The sequence below is a fragment of the Oncorhynchus kisutch genome, linkage group LG29 (genome assembly GCF_002021735.2).
Source record: "Oncorhynchus kisutch isolate 150728-3 linkage group LG29, Okis_V2, whole genome shotgun sequence".
In the NCBI taxonomy this organism is placed as follows: domain Eukaryota; kingdom Metazoa; phylum Chordata; class Actinopteri; order Salmoniformes; family Salmonidae; genus Oncorhynchus; species Oncorhynchus kisutch.
This window is the reverse complement of record NC_034202.2, coordinates 40,996,521-41,017,339: the sequence shown is the minus strand read 5'-3', so window position 1 is coordinate 41,017,339 and position 20,819 is coordinate 40,996,521. Positions and strand designations below refer to the sequence as shown.

At 46.7% G+C, this 20,819-nt stretch overlaps 1 protein-coding gene across 1 annotated transcript; it reads left to right on the top strand.

Annotated features, from left to right (window-relative positions):
* The first annotated feature begins 8,951 nt into the window (after nucleotides 1-8,951).
* si:dkey-175g6.2 (neurosecretory protein VGF) lies at nucleotides 8,952-18,962 on the top strand. Its single transcript, XM_031808704.1, has 2 exons — nucleotides 8,952-9,187; nucleotides 14,672-18,962. The coding sequence occupies exon 2, from the start codon at nucleotides 14,703-14,705 to the stop codon at nucleotides 16,659-16,661; it is 1,959 nt and encodes a 652-aa protein (XP_031664564.1). The 5' UTR covers nucleotides 8,952-9,187; nucleotides 14,672-14,702; the 3' UTR covers nucleotides 16,662-18,962.
* Nucleotides 18,963-20,819: the final 1,857 nt, after the last annotated feature.

Genomic DNA, 20,819 nt, shown 5'->3' with positions numbered 1-20,819 from the left:
AGTGGAATATTTTAATTTATCCCGGGAGAATAAGTATCTTTCCTACCCAGAGGTTCATTTTAAACATTTCCCTCACCCCTGAATCCCATGGCAGACAGATCAGCGCGTCATCAACACGGCACAGTGCATCGTCAGTAGAGATGTGGGCGCTTTCCTTCTTTAGATTATAGATCTCTCTTTGATAGAACATTTCCTTATCTAACTACCCACCGAGGCCTTCAAATGATACTTCACTGTGACATCAGCGAAACTGTTTCTTCCTGGATTGAAACTAATCGGATGTTTAAAACGGTCCAATCTTAAAGTCACATCGGCGCATGAGGCCACTCCATATTTAGAGGCGCATGAGGCCACTCCATATTTAGAGGCGCATGAGGCCACTCCATATTTAGAGGCGCATGTAAAAGTGTTTAATGTTCCTCGTGGGACCAGCCTATTGAAGCAGTCAGGAAATGTGATTGGGTGAGATTGTTGTCGGCTCAATGAGATGTTTAATGAAAGGGGAATTGTGAATCAACTATAATGGTATAGAAAATTATTTTGTTATCAAAAATAACATTTATAAAAAATATCTTGTTCAAAAAATATAGTGGTGTAGTTCAGCCCATTGTATAACAAAATACTCAGAAGTAATTAAAATAATTAATTTATTAATTAAATTTAAATTGTATTTTCCAAATAATTGTAATAGAAATTCTGCCCATCTCTGATCGTAGATCCATAACTCAGCATCAACAACCCAACCTGGCTCTGGCAAGCAACACTGAGGCATGCATGAGAGCACCAGCTGTTCTGGATGACTGTGTGATCACGCTCTCCGTAGCCGATTGTGAGCAAGACCTTTAAACAGGTCAACATTCACAAAGCCGCGAGGCCAGACAAATCACCAGGACGTATAACTCAGAGCAGGCAAGCTACTTCACTGACATTTTCAAACTCTCCCTGGCTGTTCATTGACTACAGCTCAGCGTTCAACACCATAGTGCCCTCAAAGCTCATCACTAAGCTAATGACCCTGGGACTAAACACCTCCCTCTGCAACTGGATCCTGGACTTCCTGACGGGCCGCCCCCAGGTGGTAAGGGTAGGCAACAACACATCTGCAATGCTTATCCTCAACACTGGGGCCCCTCAGTGGTGTGTGCTTAGTCCCCTCCTGTACTACCTGTTCACCCACGACTGCATGGCCAAGCATGACTCCAACACCATCATTAAGTTAGCTATCGACACAACAGTGGTAGGCCTGATCACCAACAACGATGAGACAGCCTATAGGGAGGAGGTCAGAGACCTGGCAGTGTGGTGCCAGGATACCAACCTCTCCCTCAACGATGAGACAGCCTATAGGGAGGAGGTCAGAGACCTGGCAGTGTGATGCCAGGAGAACAACCTCTCCCTCAACGATGAGACAGCCTATAGGGAGGAGGTCAGAGAGCTGGCAGTGTGGTGCCAGGACAACAACCTCTCCCTCAACGATGAGACAGCCTATAGGGAGGAGGTCAGAGAGCTGGCAGTGTGGTGCCAAGACAACAACCTCTCCCTCAATGATGAGACAGCCTATAGGGAGGAGGTCAGAGAACTGGCAGTGTGGTGCCAGGACAACAACCTCTCCCTCAATGTGAGAAAGACAAAGGAGCTGATCGTAGACTACAGGAAAACGAGGGCCGAACAGGCCCCCATTAACATCGACGGGACTGTAGTGGAGCGGGTCGAGAGTTTCAAGTTCCTTGGTGTCCACATCTATCATGATCCAAAACCACCAAGACAGTCGTGAAGAGGCCATTTCCCCTTAAGGAGACTGAAAAGTTCTGGCATGGGACCCCAGAGCCTCAAAAAGTTCTACAGCTGCACCATTGAGAGCATCCTGACCGGTTGCATCACCGCCTGGTATGGCAACTGCTCGGCATCTGAGCCTAAGGAACTACAGAGGGTAATGCGTACGGCCCAGTACATCACTGGGGCCAAGCTTCCTGCCATCCAGGACCTCTATACTAGGCGGTGTCAGAGGAAAGTCCAAAAAATGGTCAAAGACTCCAGCCACCCAAGTCATAGACTGTTCTCTCTACTACCACACGGCAAGCAGTACAGGGGCGCCAAGTCTAGGTCCAAGAGGCTTCTAAACAGCTTCTACCCCCAAGCCATAAGACTGCTGAACAACTAATCAAATGGCCACCGGACGTTCTGCCCCTGAACAGGCAGTTAACCCACTGTTCCTAGGCCGTCATTGATTCGATTTATTTACTTTAGTTTATTTAGTCAATATTTTATTACCTCTATTTATTGAACTGCATTGTGGGTTAAGGGCTTGTAAGTAAGAATTTCACTGTAAGGTCTACTACACCTGTTGTATTCAGCATTTCACTGTAAGGTCTACTACACCTGTTGTATTCAGCATTTCACTGTGAGGTCTACTACACCTGTTGTATTCAGCATTTCACTGTGAGGTCTACTACACCTGTTGTATTCAGCATTTCACTGTAAGGTCTAATACACCTGTTGTATTCAGCATTTCACTGTAAGGTCTACAACACCTGTTGTATTCAGCATTTCACTGTAAGGTCTACTACACCTGTTGTATTCAGCATTTCACTGTAAGGTCTACTACACCTGTTGTATTCAGCATTTCACTGTCAGGTTTACTACAACTGTTGTATTCAGCATTTCACTGTAAGGTCTACTACACCTGTTGTATTCAGCATTTCACTGTAAGGTCTACTACACCTGTTGTATTTGACGCATGTGACAAATAACCTAATGTGTTCTGTCTACCCACAGGCTCCACAATATCGCCTAAACACTACAAATTAAAAACAGATGTGTTTGGAGGAACTGCATTTGGAGTCAAATCCACCCTCCTGGCATTACACCTAAATCCACCATGGCCTCCTGGCATTACACCTAAATCCACCATGGCCTCCTGGCATTACACCTAAATCCACCATGGCCTCCTGGGTATTACACCTAAATCCACCATGGCCTCCTGGCATTACACCTAAATCCACCATGGCCTCCTGGCATTACACCTAAATCCACCATGGCCTCCTGGCATTACACCTAAATCCACCATGGCCTCCTGGCATTACACCTAAATCCACCATGGCCTCCTGGCATTACACCTAAATCCACCATGGCCTCCTGGCATTACACCTAAATCCACCATGGCCTCCTGGCATTACACCTAAATCCACCATGGCCTCCTGGCATTACACCTAAATCCACCATGGCCTCCTGGCATTACACCTAAATCCACCATGGCCTCCTGGCATTACACCTAAATCCACCATGGCCTCCTGGCATTACACCTAAATCCACCATGGCCTCCTGGCATTACACCTAAATCCACCATGGCCTCCTGGCATTACACCTAAATCCACCATGGCCTCCTGGCATTACACCTAAATCCACCATGGCCTCCTGGCATTACACCTAAATCCACCATGGCCTCCTGGCATTACACCTAAATCCACCATGGCCTCCTGGCATTACACCTAAATCCACCATGGCCTCCTGGCATTACACCTAAATCCACCATGGCCTCCTGGCATTACACCTAAATCCACCATGGCCTCCTGGCATTACACCTAAATCCACCATGGCCTCCTGGCATTACACCTAAATCCACCATGGCCTCCTGGCATTACACCTAAATCCACCATGGCCTCCTGGCATTACACCTAAATCCACCATGGCCTCCTGGCATTACACCTAAATCCACCATGGCCTCCTGGCATTACACCTAAATCCACCATGGCCTCCTGGCATTACACCTAAATCCACCATGGCCTCCTGGCATTACACCTAAATCCACCATGGCCTCCTGGCATTACACCTAAATCCACCATGGCCTCCTGGCATTACACCTAAATCCACCATGGCCTCCTGGCATTACACCTAAATCCACCATGGCCTCCTGGCATTACACCTAAATCCACCATGGCCTCCTGGCATTACACCTAAATCCACCATGGCCTCCTGGCATTACACCTAAATCCACCATGGCCTCCTGGCATTACACCTAAATCCACCATGGCCTCCTGGCATTACACCTAAATCCACCATGGCCTCCTGGCATTACACCTAAATCCACCATGGCCTCCTGGCATTACACCTAAATCCACCATGGCCTCCTGGCATTACACCTAAATCCACCATGGCCTCCTGGCATTACACCTAAATCCACCATGGCCTCCTGGCATTACACCTAAATCCACCATGGCCTCCTGGCATTACACCTAAATCCACCATGGCCTCCTGGCATTACACCTAAAGCGGACATCGCCATTGGCTGCACGGAGTCGCATTAACAGAAATGTTGTGCAGCTTTGTTTACATCTCGATTAGGATGATAGAAAACCGTCTCGTTATTTATTTTAATGATGTTTCAAATCGTCATTATTTCTATAAAGCAAATGGCCACCCAGACTATTTACACTTTCTCATTCTGAACTTCTACCGCGAGTGAGGCAGGTGTGGCTTTGTGGCAATGATCACAAGAGCAGCTGCTCACCAATTTGACAACCACCAAAACATCCGCTATGGGGGTTTTCTGCTAACACTTGATCTGATTGAATCTCGGTCTTAATCAAGACTGGAAGTATGTACACACACACACACACACACGTACACACACACACGTATACACACACACACACACACGTACGTACACACACACACACGTACGTACACACACACACACGCACGTACACACACGTACACACACACACACACGTATACACACACACACACACACACGTATACACACACACACACACGTACGTACACACACGTACACACACACACACACCTATACACACACACACACACACACACGTATACACACACACACACACGTACGTACACACACACACATAAGGAACGTTCACACACACACGCACACACACGCACGTACACACACACACACACACACGTACACACACACACGCACGTACACACACACACACACACACACACACACGTACACACACACACACGTATACACACACACACACGTACGTACACACACACACACACGCACATACACACACACACACACACGCGCGCGCACACGCACGCACGTACACACACACACACACGCACATACACACACACACACGCACACACACAAACACACACACACACACGTACACATACACGCGCACATACACACACACACACACACACACGTACACACACACACACACCTATACACACACACACACACACACACGTATACACACACACACACACGTACGTACACACACACACATAAGGAACGTTCACACACACACGCACACACACGCACGTACACACACACACACACACACACGTACACACACACACGCACGTACACACACACACACACACACACACACACGTACACACACACACGTATACACACACACACACGTACGTACACACACACACACACACGCACATACACACACACACACACACGCGCGCGCACACGCACGCACGTACACACACACACACACGCACATACACACACACACGCACACACACAAACACACACACACACACGTACACATACACGCGCACATACACACACACACACACACGCACGTACACACACATACACGCACGCACATGCATTAAATACACACTTAGTGGACAAAACATTAAGAACACCTGCAGTAATAATAGTATTGTAATATTACACTGAGTGGACAAAACATTAAGAACACCTGCAGTAATAACAGTATTGTAATATTACATTGAGTGGACAAAACATTAAGAACACCTGCAGTAATAATAGTAGTGTAATATTACATTGAGTGGACAAAACATTAAGAACACCTGCAGTATTAATAGTATTGTAATATTACATTGAGTGGACAAAACATTAAGAACACCTGCAGTATTAATAGTATTGTAATGTTACATTGAGTGGACAAAACATTAAGAACACCTGCAGTAATAATAGTAGTGTAATATTACGCTGAGCTGCTCTTTCCATCACATAGACTGACCAGGTGAATCCAGGTGAAAGCTGTGATCCCTTATCGATGTCACCTATTAAATCCACTTCAATCAATGTATATGAAGGGGAGGAGACGGGTTTAAAGATGAAGGGGAGGAGACAGGTTTAAAGATGAAGGGGAGGAGACGGGTTTAAAGATGAAGGGGAGGAGACAGGTTAAAGATGAAGGGGAGGAGACAGGTTAAAGATGAAGGGGGGGAGACGGGTTTAAAGATGAAGGGGAGGAGACGGGTTTAAAGATGAAGGGGAGGAGACGGGTTTAAAGATGAAGGGGAGGAGACGGATTTAAAGATGAAGGGGAGGAGACAGGTTAAAGATGAAGGGGCGGAGACGGGTTTAAAGATGAAGGGGAGGAGACAGGTTAAAGATGAAGGGGAGGAGACGGGTTTAAAGATGAAGGGGAGGAGACAGGTTAAAGATGAAGGGGAGGAGACGGGTTTAAAGAAGGATTTTTAAGCCTTGAGACATGGTGTGTGCCATTCAGAGGGTGAATTGGCAAGACAAAGTATTTAAGTGCCTTTGAACGGGGTATGGTAGTAGGTGCCAAGCGCACCAGTTTGAGTCAAGAACTGCAACGATGCTGGATTTTTCACACTCAACAGTCCCTTTGTGTATCAAGAATGGTCCACCACCCAATGGGCGTCCAGCCAACTTGACACAACTGTGGGAAACATTGGGGTCAACATGTGCCAGCATCCCTGTAGAACGCTATCGACACAAGGTAGAGTCCATGCCCTTATCGAACTGAGGCAGTTCTGAGGTAAAAATGGAAGGGAGGGGTGCAACTCAATATTAGGAATGTGGTCCTAACATTATACTCTGAATATATATAGTGTCACTGTGGTTTCCATTTGAACTAATGCACTTCTCCATCGTTTTAACAATAAAGACACTTTTTTAATGTAATTGTTAATGTAAACTGAGAAATTATAGAGTATCTCTTCCACCTCAAATTGGTTGTTTCTGTTGTGGTGTGTTTTCTAACAGCAGAATTCATTATATTCCATTGACACCATTTGCTGTCTCTCATCAGTAGACTAACACTGTGTAACTTGCCCTTTAGCCAATCACAATTTTAAATGTGGTTATATTTATTATTATTATTATTTTATAGTGCTATTTACAATTGACCTAACTACCAAAGAACAACAATTTTCTTTAATTGCACTATGACCTTTTCAAGTAGTTACCAAATGTGTGTTTTATTGTTTTTTAACACACACATTTGATAACTAATTAAAAATGAATTAATTTAATGTCTTCATAAATGATCACCTGAAATAGTATAAAATAGTATTAGGAAATATATACTGTTATTATAAAATGTCTGATAATTATTAAGTTATAGAAGAAAGCAAATGAATCAAACATAAATTTGTGGTGTGGTAAGCAAGATTGAACAAATACATAAATAACCACGATATGTTTCCCACTATAATACATTATATGATGTAGAATAAAATGCAGAACAGAGTAGAAAATAATAGAATGAAATAGAATTGAATAAAATAGAACAGAATAGAACAGATTAAAACAGAATAGAACAGAATAGAACAGATTAAAACAGAATAGAACAGATTAAAACAGAATAGAACAGAATAGAACAGATTAAAACAGAATAGAACAGATTAAAACAGAATAGAACAGAATAGAACAGATTAAAACAGAATAGAACAGAATAGAACAGATTAAAACAGAATAGAACAGATTAAAACAGAATAGAACATAATAGAACAGAATAGAACATAATAGAACAGATTAAAACAGAATAGAACATAACAGAACATAATAGAACAGATTAAAACAGAATTGATCAGATTAAAACAGAATAGAACAGAATAAAACAGAATACAACAGAATAGAACAGAATAGAATACAACAGAATAGAACAGAATAGAATAAAACAGAATAGAATAGAATAGAACAGAATAAAACAGAATAGAACAGAATAAAACAGAATAGAACAGAATAAAACAGAATAGAACAGAATAAAACAGAATAGAACAGAATAAAACAGAATAGTAAAGACCGTTCCCAGTTGGGTTAGTGTGTTTTTCAGTGAGAGCACCGTTAACACATTAACATCTGAATCAGAAAGGAAAATAGACACACATTCAACTCACTGATCCGCTCAGAGCCGGGGTTAATCACCCTCCATTCACTGCACCACGCATGTGTGTGTGTGTGTGTGTGTGTGTGTGTGTGTGTGTGTGTGTGTGTGTGTGTGTGTGTGTGTGTGTGTGTGTGTGTGTGTGTGTGTTTGCGTGTGTGAGGGAGGGAGATAACTGGTGATCAGAAGACCCGTCAGAAGTAGAAAGGGTGGCTGACAGATGGGAGGAGAGCCAGAGACAGTGCGAGACAAAGAGCAGAAAATTGAGCGAGCCCAGAAAATTGAGAGGAACAGAGCTGAACCGTGTGCAGCCCGCGCGGCCCTTCCACGGAGGATCAGTGACATATATATATAAAAAGAACCGTTAGGCCGCACAGGAGAGGAGAAGCGGCTCGGGAAATAGCGCTGCACGAGCCCGGGAATGGAGATGCTCAAGTAATTCGGTCTCTGGTGCAGGTTATCAAATCACCCTAATTAATAAGCTACCAGAAAGGTAAGAGTCACTGTGCCTTTCCCTGCTCCTCCTTAACTCCACACGTATGTCTGGGGAGGAGGGGTATCTATAACCCAACCTAACCTAACAACAACATCCTAGTCACAAAATGGCTGCCGCCCCTCAATCTTTCCACAGCTTCAATGTTCTCCTTGCTTTCATTGAAGGAAAAGTACTATTTCATTCATGCCATTTCCGTTCATTCATCAGCGCGCAGGCCAGCATACCCTCCGAGTTCCATCTCCTCTTATCAATGGAGCTGACGTCAGTCGCGCCGCATCACGAGGTCAGGGGGGGAATATAAAGGAAAGTTGCGCTGGCCGTGGTGCTGAAAACTCTCCTCACGACGCACAGATGCGACAAAACTAAAAGTGTTTTTGACAGTTGTTCGTTGAGAAACAAACACATCATATAAACTGTTGACCCAAAATAAAACACCAATATCACTTTTCCACATAGTTGATAGTCCAGTCGCCCGAGAGAAGAGGTTGAAGACGTTGAAACTGTTTATTAATCATTTATAAAGTGTAGGCTGAGAGACTACCAGAGGCACAAGATACAGCACTTCTCCCTCGCAGGAATACAGGTGAGTTACAACATCTTTTTCTCTCTCTTTCCTTTTCTCTGTTTCTCTCCCACACCAGGCGCGGTAACGGTTGCCTGTTGATATTATAACTAAACTCTCTGGGGAATGAACACGTCAGGAGTATTAAAGGACTCTCCATAGTTGGGAACTATAATAATGTTGGGTTGATTTATCTAAAAGGAGCCGTTTACAGAACAGAGTGACTTGAAGGCATCTAAAGGAGTGCGTAAAGACGGGGGGAGTCAGTGTGGGAATGTTCTGCTGGAACTACGTCAACGATACTGTGTTTTAATACATTCATAATTAGGTTGTCAGAAAACAACTCTCGGTTTGTCTCCTGCTGTGTATTTGTTTGCAATTAAAGGAACGTTTTATTGTATCTTGAACAATCTGGATAGACTGTACGGTTGAAGAAGTTCTGTTTTCATTTGGTTGGAAACTCTGAAGAAGCGCAGCGACGGTGTGGCAAAGGACATGTACAATTATAGGTAATATCGCCTGTAATGGGCTAGACACCTTCAAATGTACAATTATAGTTCTAATATTAAAGGCTATAGGTTAGGCTAAAGACACTCCACATTTTAAAGCGGTCTAGCGAATTAATAGGCTATTGTAAAAGAAAAGAAAAAAATATTAAACTTAAAAATCCCGACCTAAATATTTTGCCATAGCAAATGAACAAATGATTAAATGTGTGTCTCCTTGCTGCTGTTGGTGTGTAGTGCCTTATTTCACAATATCACCATATTTGGGTATAGGATATTTATTATTTGCTTTCCTCACAAGAACGAAATTCTCTCGCAATTGGTGCCCAACTCGTCATGGTTAGTTTGAAAATTCAAATGCGCATTTATAGCGTTGGCTATATAGACACATTTATCCGTCACCATTTTGGCTACGTGGTGAATATATCAGATTTGCTCTTTTTTAAATAGGCGGAAAAAATCTAGATGCATTCTTCTCTCGCTCCTCGACTGAATGTGACCACCCCCCAAAAAAACAGCACAGACATCATTTCACACACAGATCCGGAAAAAATTGAGAGAGACCGTTCTTTCTGACGATCTACATACCATTAACGCTCTTTCTGACATTCTACATACGTTACCGTACGACTTCGGACAGCGACGTGAGGTGTCATAATAACGAACTCAGCGGTGAATAGTTGAACGGAACCAGAGAGCGGGTTAACATTAACAACGTGGCTCGCGGTTTTACGCATGGCTGTCCTGGTGCGCAGCGCAGGCAGACGAGTCGGGCTCGTGTCCATATGGAAGCATCGGAATGCAGCTGCGCGTGTTGCTGCCGCTAGACAAAATAAACAGAGCACGAACAGCTTCATAATGTCGGTGTTGTACGGTCGCTGTCATTATTCCGCATGTATGACGCTTTGAAGCCGGTAATCCGTATGTCTTGTTTTGGTGGATGAGTTGAGGACGGTGCTTTTTTTTCCGGGAAAATATGGGAGAATAATGTCAATGCAATTTAGATACCAACTTTGACCGTTTTGAATTTACAATTTTGTACTCCAAAAATGTATAGATTTGAAGCACATAGGCGACATGGCTACACATACCCATTTTGCCATCTGTTTCTCCGGCTGTACCAAAACCAGTACAGAGTATTGATTTAAAGGCTCCTTTAACATCTGTTACAAATCAACAGAAGCCTCCTGTGGAATTGCGTCTGATGTCATCATATAATGTCACATAGAACTCGATAGAAACGGCTGGTCGTCAGATAGAATTCGGTAGAAACGGCTGGTCGTCAGATAGGATTTGGTAGAAACGGCTGGTCGTCAGATAGGATTCGGTAGAAACGGCTGGTCGTCAGATAGGATTTGGTAGAAACGGCTGGTCGTCAGATAGGATTCGGTAGAAACGGCTGGTCGTCAGATAGGATTCGGTAGAAAACGGTTGTTCGTCAGATAATCTCTCGTGGACAGATTCTGTGTGTAAACAGCTCACCTAGAATTATTGGTTTTCATCATTGATTATTTGTAGCCTATGAACCAGGATTCGGCGACGGCTATGCTAAAAACTGGGGAGGTGATTTCAAGCCCGTGTGCGGATGATAAACGGTTTCCACTAGATTCCACAGCCACAATGTCGAAATTGGCAACATTGTAGGGTTAATGAAAACAACAATTATTTTTTTGGGGGGGGGCATGATAAACACGGTGAAATTAGTGGAAGGGATGGGTTTGGCCGAGAGTTTCCCTTTGCGAGGGAGGGAGACTTCGCTTCCACAATTGTTAGCAGCACCCCCCCCCCCCCCCACACACACACAAAAAAAATGACACATTATCATTTTACTCCTGGGTAGCCAATATTAGTCATCAGATAATGTCCTTTAGAGTGGGGTAATTATATGTGTCCTTTTTCACACATGTAAAATGTCCCCTGAGACAGGTTCGGAGATTGGGGTCATTATGGAGCGTTTACATTTCAGTCATTGAGCAGATGCATATATTGTCACATTGGTCCCCCATGGGAATCAAACCCACAACCCTGGCCAACTGATCCACACGGAACCAATTAGGGTGAAGTTCCTTGTTTAAAAGGTACAGATTATTCACCTTGTTGGCTTGGGGATTTGAACTGGCGACCTTGACGAGTTACTGGTCCAACGCTCTTACCGCTAGGCTATCTGCCTCTTACCGCTAGGCTATCTGCCTCTTACCGCTAGGCTATCTGCCTCTTACCGCTAGGCTATCTGCCTCTTACCGCTAGGCTATCTGCCTCTTACCGCGAGGCTATCTGCTGAATGTGACAGCCAGTAGGAAGCAGATATAAGGCTAATAGCTGCCGACAGCTGCTCTCCGCAGGGTTAACGCTGCTGCTGCTACGGCCTGTATACAAATCGAATCAAATTTATTTAGAAAGCCTTTCTTTACATCAGCTGATGTCACAAAGTGCTGTACAGAAACCCAGCCTAAAACCCTAAACAGCAAGCAATGCAGGTGTAGAAACACCTACACAGCTTCTACACCACAGAATACATCTCTCTACTCTTTATATTTTTCACATGCATTGTTCATTTGTTATTTTTTTATATATATAGATATTTATCAAATCATGATTTATTTGTGCATTTTACATGTCTCAACACACTTTGCAGAAAAAAATAATTAAAAAGAAGAAAAAAATAAAAAATAAAAACCATGATTGTGGTAATAAATGAAAAAACAGGAACCAACAAAAAAGAACAGAGAAACACACGCGGGACAGAAACACGCACAACACGCGGGAATCCAATAGGACAGCGTGACAGGGAGTCCAAGAGAGAGGGAGGTTCTATACAAACGGCATCTATACCAAAATATATGATAAAACATTTAAAAAAAAAAATATGTTTATTTATTATTTTATCTGTAATCAATAACGCTATAGAAATTAAATTATTATTATTATTATTTGTAGTGCTACTGTGTCTTTACAACATCTACACCATTAATTAGAGAACAGACACAGTGGAATACACAGAACTATATTGACAGTGTTAAATGGGATGTGATTTCCTGCTTTTCTGATGCCATTAATTAGAGAACAGACACAGTGGAATACACAGAACTATATTGACAGTGTTAAATGGGATGTGATTTCCTGCTTTTCTGATGTCATTAATTAGAGAACAGACACAGTGGAATACACAGTACTATATTGACAGTGTTAAATGGGATGTGATTTCCTGCTTTTCTGATGCCATTAATTAGAGAACAGACACAGTGGAATACACAGAACTATATTGACAGTGTTAAATGGGATGTGATTTCCTGCTTTTCTGATGCCATTTTATTCATCCATCATTTAAATGGACCTACCCATTTAAACAGATACGGTGAGATTCTGGCAATTACAATAATACATAATAACATTTAATTTGTATAGTGCTTTTCCTTACAGTGTTTCTCAAAGCTCTACATTAAAAATACTAAAATAAATCAATCATGATAACAAAATAAAAAATGCAATATAAACATTATTATACATCTTAAAATTACTTTACAGATTAGGACTTGAAGAAAGACCGTCTGTAGAACTGAGTTTTATGGCCCGTTTTTTAAAAGGTCCTTGTGATGGAGCGCCTCTTAGATGGTCAGGGAGAGCCATTCCATAGGCGAGGGGCAAGAGAGCAGAAGGCCTCATAGTACGAAGATGTGTCATGGGGACTTGAAGCAGTGGGGCGTTGCTGGAACGGAGAGCGTGTCATTCTGGAGACGTTGTAGGGATTTGGCCGGAAGGCCCCCGAACAGAGCGTTTGCCGTTGTCAATCCGGGAGAAGATGAAGGCATGGACGAGTTTCTCTGCATCTGGCTGGGAGAACGATGCTTTGAGCCTGGGCAATGTTTCTTAGATGGAAAAATGATATCAAACTTGACTCCCGGGTTGGGGTGGACAGTGACTTGATCGTCAATTTTAGGCCAGAAGTTTCCAGCAGTACTGACCTACTTGACCCAATAAGCATAGTCACAGTCGTGCTGCTGTTCAGCTGGAAGAGGTTCTCTTACATCCATGCCCTGATGTCATCTAGGCAGCTGCCAAGTTTAGCTGAGATGCTGTCTGGCTGGGTGTACATGTAGACCTGGGGATCATCAGCGTAGCAGTGGAAGTTAATATTATTGTCTCTGAGGATTTGGCTGAGATGGAGCAATGCACTGGACTAGGAACAGAATAGATCCCATATTCTGTATATTCAGAGTCAGAAGAACTCGTTAAGTAAGTATTGGCTTGGAAAGCTACCTCTAACTTCTTTAACACTGGACACAGAGACATACGAATGGTATTCACAAGTTCATCTGATTCTGGGGAAGTGGAAAATTGCCCAAATTTCTCAGTATCCCTTTTAAACAAGTTGGCAATAGTCCAAATTATAGAAACAGTTTATATACAACCACCCTGCTCCCTCCCTCCCTGTCCCTCCCTTCCTGGTCCCTCCCTCCCTGTCCCTCCCTTCCTGGTCCCTCCCTCCATGGTCTCCTCCTCCCTCCCAACCACCCTCCCTCCATCCCTCCATCCCTTCCTTCCTTTCTTCTTCCCTCCCTCCCTGTACCATCCAACCTAATTCCCTCCCGTCCGCCCACCCTCCCTGCTCCCTTCCTTCCTGCTTCCTCCTTCCCTCCCTCCCTCCTTAATCCTTCTCTCTCCCCCCACTTCCGTCCCACCCTTCTCCCTCCCTGCTCCTCCCTCCCTCCCTGCTCCCTCCCTCCCTGCTCCCTCCCTCCATTCCCCCTCCCTTCATGCTCCCTCCCTCCCTGCTCCCTCCCTCCTTGTTCCCTCCCTCCTTGTTTCCCTCACTCCCTACTCCATCTCTCCCCCCTCCCTCCTCCCTCCCTGCTCCCTCCCTCCCTACTCCATCTCTCCCCCCTCCCTGCTCCCTCCCTTCTCAGATTATGACGACAATACAGCATGGTAAATGTCACCATCTTCTTAACAATGATTTTTCAACAGTCTGCTCAATGTCCCCCCCCCCCCTCCCCTACAGGTGCTCGGACCCCCCCTCCTGCCCGTTCTGCATGGTCATGACCAGTCACTACGCACCCTCCACAGCCCGACTCATCCTATTGGTCCTGCTCACTGTCACTCCACGGCTGACCGCCACCCCTGTGGGTGGGGATGGGCAGAGGGAAGGGCACTCTAGGACACACCTTAAAGAGGACAGCCTCAACCCCTTCCATAGCCCTCTAGAAATCAGCCCCAGCCCCCTCCGCTACCCTTTGGACCAGACCCAGGACCGGATAGAGGACCAGGAACAGAGCTATGGTGGCCCTACAAACATGGACCCTGCCCAGGCTCTAGCCGCTATGCTACTGGAGGCCCTGGACCACACTGGGAGAGGAGAGGGGGATCCAGTCCCTTTGGAGGAAAGAAGGGATGAGGAGACAAGGAGAGAGGAGGAGGAGGAGGAGAGGAGGGTGGGGGAGAGAAGGATGGAACAGCTAGGACCAGCACTAGTGGCAGCAGCTCTGGGAGAGGAGTTAAGAGAGATAGAAGAAGAGGAGGAGAGGGAGGAGAGGAAGAGGTCAGAGGACAGAAGCTGGCTTCTAAAGGAAGACGGGGACAGAGCTGGTGGTGGCGGTGAGGAGGGAGGACAGCAGAAGGAAGAGGAGGAGGAGGAAGGTGAAGCAGGGAGATGGGGAGGTGAAAAGGAGAAAAGAGCAGAGGGGAGTAGGATAGGAGAGGAGGGGAGGCCTATTGACCTCCAGCGGAAGGCTCGGGGCTACTTCCAGAACATAGACCTCGGTCTCCAAGACAACGAGATTCTTCCCCCTCTGAAGGGGTATAAGGCCTACAACACCCAGCTGGCACAAGCTGGGAAAAAGCTGCACTGGGAGGAGGAGCGGGCACGCAACACACCCCTGGGGGGCAACTTCATGGACGACTTTGAGAATGAAGCAGAGGAGGAGGCGGCTTTGTCGATGGTGGAGGAAGAGGAGGCTCGTGCGCGTGCAGAGCAGCAGGAGGTGCAACGGCAGCAGGAGGAGGCAGAGAGGGCTAGAGAGGAGGAGCAGAGGCTGGCAGACATCGCCTCGGACATGTTGCTGCAGTACATGGGGAGACAGAAGCAGCAGGGGGCGCCCTACCTCATGGCCAGACAGAAGGCCGGCGCCAACGCTGCTGAAGACAAGCGCTCCGAGGAGGTGGTAACCGACGGCGACGACCTGGATCAGCAGATGATTGACAGGCTGATCGAGATCAGCAGCAAGCTGCACCTGCCGGCCGACGACGTGGTCCAGATCATCTCCAACGTAGAGGAGAAGAAGAAGAGGAAGGAGCTGACGTCGCTTAGCAACCCAGTCGCCCCGCGTTACCGGCCCCTAGTTCCCCCTCCCCTAGTGACGGGCCCCATGTACCACTACACAGCCTCCTCCAACCCCAAGAAGGACCCTTACTACCAGCCCTACAAGAACAAGTGGAACAAGGACAGAGCCAAGGCCAAGGCCTACAAGCAGGACGTCTGGTTCAAACCCCAGAAACAGTTCCTAGCCTTCCCGTCCTACCCCTACTACCAGAAACCCTACCGTGCCTACTACCCTGTGTTCTTCCCCTACCCCAAACCCCAGTACTACGACAATACTCCCATGGGGGAGGAGCTACCCCACAGCCCGCCCTTGGACTATGAGCTCCGGCCTACCAGGCGCAGACACAGGGCCGGGGGCAGGGCCAGAGGTGGAGGTAGGCATGGCTGGAGACAGCAGCCCCTCCCACCCCGTCTTCCCTCCTCTCCCTACATCTCCAATTACATCCTGCCACACCCCCGGACATATCAGCCACTGCCTAAACCCCTCTCCCCCCAGAACAGGGGCAGGCAACCCCCGTTCTACTACCCACCTGGGCCTGGGGGCTTGGGTGTAGCTGGGGGGAGGGTGGGAGGGGACTATGAAGATGACGATGGGCTGGTTCCTCAGCTGGACAGTCAAGAAGAACTGGAAAACTTTATATCCAAAATATACATGAAACGCAGAATGTACTAGAGACAGAAGGACAGACAGACACTACCGCAGGACAAAGGGACCAAACAGGGGGAGGGATGAGAGGGAGGAAATAGGCTGGTTGAGAGAGAAGGATAGGATTGGAGGAGAGAGAAGGATAGGATTGGAGGAGAGAGAAGGATAGGATTGGAGGAGAGAGAAGGGTAGGATTGGAGGAGAGAGAAGGATAGGATTGGAGGAGAGAGAAGGATAGGATTGGAGGAGAGAGAAGGGTAGGATTGGAGGAGAGAGAAGGATAGGATTGGAGGAGAGAGAAGGATAGGATTGGAGGAGAGAGAAGGATAGGATTGGAGGAGAGAGAAGGATAGGATTGGAGGAGAGAGAAGGGTAGGATTGGAGGAGAGAGAAGGATAGGATTGGAGGAGAGAGAAGAAAGAAAGAAAGAGAGGGTGGTGGTGAAAGATTGCTTGTCTGTTGTTTTTCACATTTGTTTTGTTTGTTTATTTGTGACCAGGGGAAGGGAGGAGGAGAGAGACGAGGGGAGGGGAGAGAGACGAGGGGAGGGGAGAGGAGAGGAGGAGGAGGAGGGGAGATGTTGATGTTGTGAGTCAGAACTTCCGGTCGATCCTGATCAGGGGAGTTGCTCGCTGTCTGCTTTTATTCAGGTCTGTCTCTGACGTTGGGGCACATCCAGAGAGTTTCGGAGGGGAGTTTAGAACCAACAACATGGTGCCGACAACAGGAGACTCATGTTTACAGAATCATCTGTAGACGGGTTAGCTGACAACGTCATCAAAAGGATGTGCTTCAATGGGACCAGAAATACACGTTTTGTTGTGAAACGATGACAAGAATCTGACATGTGGGGAAACGCAGGTCGTTTCAGCTCGTAGTATCATGTTGTTGATACCATGTTTTGTTTGACTGATTTCAAGTCAATGCTAATATGGCAACAAACAAAATAGCTAGCTAGCTAACCAACAACTGCAACAATATATTTGCGAGACAACAAGTGCTCATTGTACAAATGTATTAATGTTTTCAGTAAACATTTGAGACTTGACATGTTGTCCACAATTTATGCCAACCCCGTCTGTGTTACCCCAGAGATGCGCACGCCTCGGTTTTGTCGCTAAACAACCAACCCGTCTACAGTGTCTTTTCTTTCAGAGATTCAGGAGTTGTGTTTTTCTGTTAAACATCAGTTAATCTTTTACTAAGGTACGAAACACAGTCATCAATTCCAGGACTCTTTAGAAAGAGGTGTTATGATTCTACCTGTTCTAATACCAATATAATACTGACACAGGAAATAGACTTGAACTTCCTGTTTAGGACTGCGTTCATTCCGCGTGTTTACAGGTTTTGAAATAGGGTTTAAACAAAAAACCCTTGACAGTTAACAGTTAAGAAATTAATTCAGACTGGTTAGAATAGGACTAAGGTTTGTGTTAAAACAAGAAAACAATAACAGAGCTATTTAACATAAACTAGGCACTGAAGTTGTTGATGGTGGACTCAGTAGTAGGCAGTCTGTTGTGGGCCCATAGCAGTCTGTTGTGGGTCCATAGCAGTCTGTTGTGGGCCCATAGCAGTCTGTTGTGGGCCCATAGCAGTCTGTTGTGGGTCCATAGCAGTCTGTTGTGGGCCCATAGCAGTCTGTTGTGGGCCCATAGCAGTCTGTTGTGGGTCCATAGCAGTCTGTTGTGGGCCCATAGCAGTCTGTTGTGGGTCCATAGCAGTCTGTTGTGGGTCCATAGCAGTCTGTTGTGGGCCCATAGCAGTCTGTTGTGGGTCCATAGCAGTCTGTTGTGGGCCCATAGCAGTCTGTTGTGGGTCCATAGCAGTCTGTTGTGGGTCCATAGCAGTCTGTTGTGGGCCCATAGCAGTCTGTTGTGGGCCCATAGCAGTCTGTTGTGGGTCCATAAGCAGTCTGTTGTGGGTCCATAGCAGTCTGTTGTGGGTCCATAGCAGTCTGTTGTGGGTCCATAGCAGTCTGTTGTGGGTCCATAGCAGTCTGTTGTGGGCCCATAGCAGTCTGTTGTGGGTCCATAGCAGTCTGTTGTGGGTCCATAGCAGTCTGTTGTGGGTCCATAGCAGTCTGTTGTGGGTCCATAGCAGTCTGTTGTGGGCCCATAGCAGTCTGTTGTGGGTCCATAGCAGTCTGTTGTGGGTCCATAGCAGTCTGTTGTGGGTCCATAGTGATGTGAGCACAGAGAGACAGCATGACTCTGTTATGTGGCCTCCTTAGTTACAACCTGATAGATTTTCATAGAGGGACCAGTTATTCACTACTCAGGAGCTATAAGGCAGGTCACACACACACACACACACACACACACACACACACACACACACACACACACACACACACACACACACACACACACACACACACACACACACACACACACACACACACACACACACACCCCTCCATCTCACAACTACTAGGAGTCACTATGTCATATCATTTCCAAAGGATATTGAGAAAGAGGGGGGAGGATTTTTTTATTTATTTAACCTTTATTTAACTAGGCAAGTCAGTTAAAGACAGACTACACCGGCCAAACCCGGACGACGCCGGAGCAATTGTGCGCTGCCCTATGGGACTTCCAATGACAGCCGGAATGATACAGCCTCGATTCAAACCAGGGTGTCTGGAGTGACACCTCAAGCACTGAGATGCAGTGCCTTAGACCGCTGCGCCACTCGGGAGCCCTGAAGAAGAGGGAAGAGGGGAGAGGAGAGGAGAGGAAGAGAGGAAGAGAGGAAGAGGGGAGAGGAGGAGAGGAGGAGAGGAAGAGGGGAGAGGAGGAGGGGAGAGGAAGGAGAGGAAGAGGAGAGAGGAGGAGAGGAGGAGAGGAAGAGGGGAGAGGAGGAAAGGAAGAGGAGAGGAGAGGAAGAGGGGAGAGGAGGAGGGAGGGAGAACTAGGAGATGAGGAGAGGAAGAGGGGAGAGGAGGAGGAGAGAGAGCTAGGAGAGGAGGAGGGAGGGAGAGGAGGGGAGGAAGAGGGGAGAGGAGGAGGGAGGGAGAGGAGGAGAGGAAGAGGGGAGAGGAGGAGGGAGGGTGAGCTAGGAGAGGAGGAGAGGAAGAGGGGAGAGGAGGAGGGAGGGTGAACTAGGAGAGGAAGAGGGGAGAGGAGGAGAGGAAGAGGGGAGAGGAGGAGGGAGGGTGAGCTAGGAGAGGAGGAGAGGAAGAGGGAAGAGGAGGAGAGGAAGAGGGGAGAGGAGCAGGGAGGGTGAGCCAGGAGAGGATGAGGGGAGAGGAGGAGAGGAAGAGAGGAAGAGAGGAGAGGAGGAGGGAGGGTGAGCTAGGAGAGGAAGATGGGAGAGGAGGAGGGAGGGTGAGCTAGGAGAGGAAGAGGGGAGAGGAGGAGAGGAAGAGGGGAGAGGAGGAGGGAGGGTGAGCTAGGAGAGGAGGAGAGGAAGAGGGAAGAGGAGGAGAGGAAGAGGGTAGAGGAGGAGAGGAAGAGAGGAAGAGGGGAGAGGAGGAGGGAGGGTGAGCTAGGAAAGAAGGAGAGGAAGAGGGAAGAGGAGGAGAGGAAGAGGGGAGAGGAGCAGGGAGGGTGAGCTAGGAGAGGATGAGGGGAGAGGAGGAGAGGAAGAGAGGAAGAGGGGAGAGGAGGAGGGAGGGTGAGCTAGGAGAGGAAGATGGGAGAGGAGGAGGGAGGGTGAGCTAGGAGAGGAAGAGGGGAGAGGAGGAGAGGAAGAGGGGAGAGGAGGAGGGAGGGTGAGCTAGGAGAGGAGGAGAGGAAGAGGGAAGAGGAGGAGAGGAAGAGGGTAGAGGAGGAGAGGAAGAGAGGAAGAGGGGAGAGGAGGAGGGAGGGTGAGCTAGGAGAGGAGGAGAGGAAGAGGGGAGAGGAGGAGAGGAGGAGAGGAAGAGGGGAGAGGAGGAGAGGAGGGTGAGCTAGGAGAGGAAGAGGGGAGAGGAGGAGAGGATGAGTGAGAACTTGACCTGATAAATCTGCACGTCTTTCTACTTAAAAAATAAAAAATAAAAATTCATTTTTACAAAAAAAACTTTAAAAAATCCAGTGAGGAGAAATACGTGTTCGTTTCTCTGATTCAATTGTGATCTAAAAAAAGTGAGAATGTAAAACTCGGGGGCCAGAGAAAGGCTCCGTCCTGTGAAAGGACTGTTGTGTTGTCGTGACCATATCTCCTTCGGGCTTGTAAGATGTACAGTTCATGTGAAAT

Coding starts and splice junctions, on each gene's coding strand:
- si:dkey-175g6.2 (XM_031808704.1), top strand. CDS start 14,703: ATGGTCATGACCAGTCACTACGCACCCTCCACAGCCCGACTCATCCTA.